The 6,835-nt window shown below is 29.4% G+C and overlaps 1 protein-coding gene across 1 annotated transcript in view; it reads left to right on the top strand.

Moving 5' to 3' along the window:
• The first annotated feature begins 1,739 nt into the window (after positions 1–1,739).
• The window catches only part of LOC111634196 (solute carrier family 43 member 3-like), a 7,146-nt gene continuing 2,050 nt past the window's right edge, over positions 1,740–6,835 (top strand). Inside the window, exons 1-9 of the mRNA XM_023378911.1 lie at positions 1,740–2,029; positions 4,386–4,546; positions 4,624–4,670; positions 4,820–4,896; positions 5,027–5,119; positions 5,621–5,885; positions 5,955–6,143; positions 6,230–6,334; positions 6,503–6,698. Of these exons, the coding sequence (XP_023234679.1) occupies positions 1,877–2,029; positions 4,386–4,546; positions 4,624–4,670; positions 4,820–4,896; positions 5,027–5,119; positions 5,621–5,885; positions 5,955–6,143; positions 6,230–6,334; positions 6,503–6,698 (1,286 nt within the window). The 5' untranslated portion in view covers positions 1,740–1,876. The remainder of the gene's footprint in view (positions 2,030–4,385; positions 4,547–4,623; positions 4,671–4,819; positions 4,897–5,026; positions 5,120–5,620; positions 5,886–5,954; positions 6,144–6,229; positions 6,335–6,502; positions 6,699–6,835) is intronic.

The following is a 6,835-nucleotide window of genomic DNA, read 5'->3' as shown; positions in this document are numbered from 1 at the left end:
AATGGCAAGAATAGTAATAAAAGATTTTGGATGATATTCTCGTCTGCTTAGTGCTTGTAAGTCGAAAGAAATGTGGCCGTTCACACCGGGTTTTGAAAAATACGCTTTTTACTTCTCTAAATTTACAATGCATTTCTACAGGGTGTCCCAAAAGTTTCCATACATACAAAGGTGAAATGTAACTTTATTCACTAAACATTAAAATGTCAATGGATTGATGGAGTAAGGCAATGGAACACATGGGTGATCTGCCAATTGGGTAACTTCTAGCAGGATTTCCTATGCTATATTCAGGTGTTAGACACGTGAAAGAAACCCAGAACACTGCATTGGTCAGGCACAAACAAATGACCATCTACTAATGTTCAATGGTTTTATTTATTCGGCCGCTGGTGGGCTTGATTTGAGTCAATGTAAGGAGAATTTTCGAAAACTGTATGTTAATTATATAATGTTATTTACAAATTACAAAATACTATACAACTAATGACAGCTGTCATTAGTTATATAACTAACAATATGTGCACACATCAATGCAGTATTGATTTGTACACATCCAGCCTAACCAATATATTTAAAAGTTCAATTCTGATGAAATTTTTACATATTTTAGAGCATTTTACACATAATATCACTTATGTTACCCCTGCTTCAGTCAGTAACTTATGAAGAAATATCCATCAGCAGCATATACAATGAGTGATTTTACAGTCAAGAGATATTAAAAAATGTAAACTATCCATTTAAGCATTAACCAACTTAAAAATTAGTGAAATTTATGTGTAAAAACAGAAATTTACACCAAAATCACTAGTAATATGTTTAATATTAACTTTATGTATAGTTTCATGTGTATTCAAGTCATATTTTGGTTAATGTTTACCTAGGTAGTCCAAGATGGCTGTACAGTGGGGGACCCACGTTCTAACCTAACCTATTGTAATAAATTAAGAAAATTTTCCTTTCTTCATATAATTAATTTTTTGAGTTATTTTACATCTTACATTAGTAATTTTGTTAATTTATTAGAATAGGTTAGGTTAGGTTAGAACGTGGGTCCCCACTGTGCGGCCATCTTGGACTACCTAGGTAAACATTAACCCAAATTTTCATACATCATAGATATAACCGTATCACTCACAACGTACAAATACAACGTACTGTACACTACACAAAAGTCTTCTAGAAACACATCAACAGCACATATATGACATTCAAAATGCTAGCATACGTAAACCAGGAAATTGAACATAGATAAACATACACGAAAAACACGTAAATATAATAATAGCTTGTTCTGTATTTATGCCTGGTCTGGCATAGCATTATGCACCAGTGTTTTTCTGCGTGCAGAATCTATTACTTCTATAAATAAAAAGAGCATATATTAATTGATATAAATAATAATGTTGAGTAATTTCAGTTCAGATATTAAATTTGTAAACATTATAACATTATTAAATAAATATTTACAGTAAATTTTACCCTTGAAATAATTAAAATTATCATTATACAGTATACATACAATAAAACCTGTTTAAAACGGAAACCTGAATAAACCGGAATCGCACGATACCGAATATTTTTTTTTCCAGTTTGGAAAGGTTTACGTTTTGTACAGGTTTTACTGTAAAAGAATCCTTTAATTTACATTAATTTTATTTTTATTACGTTTATAACGAGTGCATCGACATCAGAAAATAAACTTTACGTCTTTTATTTTTTTTTAAACGTTAATTACTTCCATTAATAACAGATGGTGCTGTTCGATATTGAAACTTTCGTAGTAACAATACAATGTGTTTCACGTCTATCTGTTCGTGAATGTAAGATAAGTTTTTATTAGTCGAAATTTCGTGAATTAACAGTGGGAAACATGAAGCCAGAAGAGTATAGCAAATCTCGGAAATTCTTAATAATGTTTGTGGGATTCGTAGAGACTTTATTGTTTAGTGGTGTTCTATTCGGATGGGCGGATTTGGTGTATTTGATGAAGTTAGAAGGAGTCTTTTCGTCTCGATGTCGAGAGGTAAATGCTCATTTTTTCTTCTCATTTAAAGCCTGAGAAGGTTTATAAATTATCTAAATTTAGTTTTCGGTAACGAAACAGAATTTTGATATTAACTCTCGAGTGCATTATTAAGGTCTACGGAACAGGTGTTATCGTTTTTTTTGTTTTATAACATCATAAATCACAAAATATTTAGATATTTTTAATTATTATCTCGCACACAAATGGTGTTTTTCGCATCGCCGTGACTAGATAAGTGTTTAATTATTTTGTAAAATATAGAATAATTTTTTAAAATTTAATTTTATAACCAAAAAAAAAAGTTCAATTTTCTTAAGCTGTAACGTTAATTGGTTTGAAACAGGATGTAAATGAGTGTTTTGCGATAAACTACGTGCAGGATGTAAACTTTGTGTTAGTCTTATACCGGTTGCACTTTTTGTTATACTTTCTTAATAAAATGTCTACCGGAAATTTAATTTAAAATTAGTTGTATCGAGGGTTATTTCGATGGATTTGTTCGTCTCCCAATGAAGTAAAACACGTAATATTCTTAATTACGTGTTAATCTAATTCACTTGTCATTTAATTAGGTTAATTAAAGATGTATATTTTTGCTCGTATTACTAGAATTTTATAGTATGCTTAATACTCAAAATGTCATTATCAAATTCTTCCAAATGGATGAAGTTTTGGCTTAATTCAAGCTCTGAATGATACGTTTAGGACCTTAACAGAGCTGTAGAGTATACTCATAGGAACAAAAAAAGTCAAAGGAACCATTATATTGGGGATATTCTTTCGTATCTTATCATTATTAATGATTAACAAGTTACGTTTTAAGTGTGTTAGCTCCTGTAGAACTTAATTATTGTTGTTTCATTGTGTTTTAGTGTGTTTAATTTACATATTTTTTGCTATAATTCTTGCTTATTTATTCAGTTTGATTTCTTCTTAAACATAGCATTTACATTACATTAAAAATTACTCTAAATTATAGGACTGTACACATTATATATTTAATTTAACAACGTATTTCTAATACAGTTTCATTTTCGAAAAATAGTCACTCAATTTTATACTGCTAAAAATATATTATTTACAGTAATACAATATATTTAATACTCTTGCAATATTATTAGGGATGCTTTTATGTTTGGATAATTTCCCGCTGTGAAACATTCGAGGAAAACCTGTCACCTGTATTAAATCAATATAACCACTTTAGAAACGATAAGCTAGATTCTATGCAAGTGGATAAATGTAATTTTTTCTGGAATTATAGTTTAGATAATGAAGCAAAATATAGATTCTATCCTCAATTTCTTTGAATAAATTTATATCTAGAAATTTAATCGCAATTTATTTTAACTACGCACTGTAAATTTTTGTTGTACAGCTGTATTTACAGTGTTATTTACACTGTAAAGCTACATTTCTTTTATCGGAATAGTGTACCTTTGTGTACACAATTTGACGTCGTTTTATATTTCCTCATTACAAAATATTATAAAATGTCAAGACGCTTAATTTTCAGGGTGGAGACGAGTTTTGTATAAAAAGAAAATTATAAATGCTCTCTATTTTCAACCATTTTGCAAGGAAGTTTGTATATTAGAGGGGGGGTCGATGCAAGGACAAAAAGCACAGGAAGGTTCGAAGTTCGTGAACTAAATCGTGCCCCCCCCAAACACACACAAACATCTATACCTACAGAAAAATATTCTACTTTCCCTGTCTTATAACAGTCGTAAAAGTAAAGATTATATTATGATTCCAAATTAGCGTACAATACATTATATTATAACATACACTTTTGCATACAATTGATGTCATTATCACGCTTTTGGTAGTATTGGTAGTCTGCTAGAGCTTATAATGTATTGGTATAATTCGTGTTAATCAATTTCTCAATGCATTATGAAAATGTACTGTAATCCTCTTTCGTCACAGGCTATGACATATTTTTTTTAGAAAAGATTGCTTTTAAATTATTATTTACAAATTAACATATTTTTAATTGAATTTCTACCATAATGTTTATAAATTAAACAATAAAAAAACTATTTCCCTATATGAAACGAACAGCCGGATTCTTTATTGGGCTATAATGTTAAATAATACTTAAGCAAGTTGGCATGAGGGAGGCAACGTGGCCGCCATCTGTTGTTAAATGTATTAAACAATTAAGCAATTTTATTTATGTTTTAATTATTTTTTGTTAGATGTATTTTGTCATTTTTATATATAACACTTTTATATTTTATTGTATATATTCCTCAGTTATGGAAATATTAACTTTAAAAATAATAATGTAATAATAAAACATTGTTCTTATAACTTGATCAGTATGGAATTTTATTTTAAAATTCAGGAATACCTTACTACTGTAAATGGAACCAGAATATGCCAAGAACAAGATAATTTATTCGATTTAGCTTTTACTCTTGTAACGTTTTCGAAAGGTTCAGCTTCCATTCTAATTGGTTTACTACTCGATCATTTTGGCCTGCGTGTATCAAGGCTGCTAGCAAAGTTTGTAATTTTTAATATAAATCTCTATTCATTTTTTTAGTGTTTATAAAATTACTAATTTAGTGTTTCGTGTTTAGCGTACAAGTAACAACAGGATGGTTTCTAATCGGTTATTCTGCCAAATGTAAGTTTCTTTCTTTATTTGAAATGTTCCTATTAAATATATTATTATATACAATATTCAGTATATCAGTAATAACAGTTAATTTACTTTATTCCTCTTGTATGATAATGTTTTCTATTAATCTTTTATTTTATTATTATATCTTTTAGCAAATCCTTACCTTTTATTTCCTGGTTGTTTATTACTTGGACTTGGAGGGAGTCAAATTCGAATGAATAATTTCTTAGTAAGTAAAGATTTTTCTGTTAGTAAAAGAGATTTATACGCTATAAACATATAACAAAGGTTTTTTTAAAATTCAGAACATTAATTTATAAATATTTAACTTCTTCTTTTTATGCTTTGTTGTATTTCAGATTGCAAATTTATTTCCAAGCCAAAAATCATCTGTTATCTCTCTCTACAATGGAGCATTCTGTGCTTCGGCAGCTATATTCCTCATAGCTAAAGTAAGAGATAGTATTAAAATTGCTATAAATTATATTTCTCATATATACTTATACAAGTGTGACCGAAAATTTACTTGCCAAATGAGGGTAATCATTATTCTTATTATTTCAGATGCAATAACGACCGGAACTAATCATGCTGACTCCTGAACGAGTGGAGTTTTTCATCCAAGATACTGAATGTTTTCTTAAATTTTGAGCCTTTACATCAAACTGTTGGCAATATTCTTGCAAGTATATTGCCAACAGCTTGATGTGAAGGCCCGTGTTGTACTATGATTGTCTCCAAACAATAAAGCAAGCTCCACTCGTTGTTCAAGGGTTAGCGTGATTACTTCCTGTCATTATTGCCCCTGAAACAATAAGAACAGTGATTATCCCCAATTGGACTTTTTGGCCAATTTCTTACTTTTGTGATAATTTAAAATTCTGTTTTGCTATTTAATATTAAATGTTTTAATGAAAAACAATAAAATTAATAATTATTTTTCCTATTTTAAGTGTATGTATCCCTACGGTTTTGATATGAAAACATCATGCGTTTTCTTGGCTGGGTTATCTGGCTTAATGCTCATCCCTACAATGTTTTTACTTCCTGTAAATACGATCGAAACTTCTGATGATGATTCCCCCGATATCTTTGATAGTTCCATGATTGTATCAGAGAAATCTTCATCAATTCATAAAAATGAATCTGCCGATTCCATTGATAACACGGCTGAAAATAATTTGGAAAAATCAGCAATTACTACTACAAAGACAAAAGGTAATGCTTAGGCTAATATTTTAAAGTTATGCTAAACCAGTTCTTACTTTCAGTGTTTACTTTTCATAGATTATGGAAGTACTGGTGAAAATAAATCATATGTTATCAAACCTGATTCACATAATCTTCAGCAGTCATTTTTATCTTTGGATTATTTACTTCATCTTATCTGGTCATGTGTCTTAGGTTTAGGTCTCGCCGTGTATGGAGGAACTTTCGATCATTGGGTAGAAAGTATTACAGACGATGTTGTAACTGGTGATTATAAATTTATAATTTGTAACATTAACAAGTGCTCTATGAATTTATAATAGTAATTAAGATGTTTCTTTTATTTTTTTTAGTGAGCAATTTGATAGAATGGTTTGGTTTCTGTCATATTCCAATGCTTTTAATCGCACCCTTAGCGGGAATGTGGTTAGATTACGGCCTCAATGCAGCAAAGAATGGTAATTTTAAATTCAAATAAAATACGAATATTTAATTATGTTTTCTAAAAGTAGCTTCATAGTAATTTCAGTCGTATTCTGTATTACTTTAACGCTTCATTTATATTACTCGTAATTGTTTCATATTTAAATTTCTAAAAAAAAATATGTTAATTATATTATTAACAGAAGACGATCCGGTTAAAAGAATTAAGATGGCAAGGTCAACAGTATTTTGGTGTTTGTTTTTAACAACGGTAGTTCAGTTAATACAAATTATATGCATGTTTTTCAACTCTGTTCATATTGTATATGCAAGCTTGTTCATTTTTATATTTAATCGACCATTAGTAAATGCTCTTAGTGTAGTTTATCTTCGAATTTGGTAAGTTCTAATACAAAATATTGTTTTTCTATAAAAAGGTGTGTGCAGGGCTTTAAAGAAAAAACACTACTGAATAATCGGTGATTTTTTTGGCAATAGTGGCAAAACCCCGTGCACGCCTTTTAATTCTATCGGCC

This window comes from Centruroides sculpturatus, unplaced genomic scaffold, assembly GCF_000671375.1.
Source record: "Centruroides sculpturatus isolate CEXI.00-Female unplaced genomic scaffold, Cexi_2.0 scaffold813, whole genome shotgun sequence".
Lineage (NCBI taxonomy): Eukaryota > Metazoa > Arthropoda > Arachnida > Scorpiones > Buthidae > Centruroides > Centruroides sculpturatus.
This window is presented reverse-complemented; position numbering and strand designations above follow the sequence as displayed.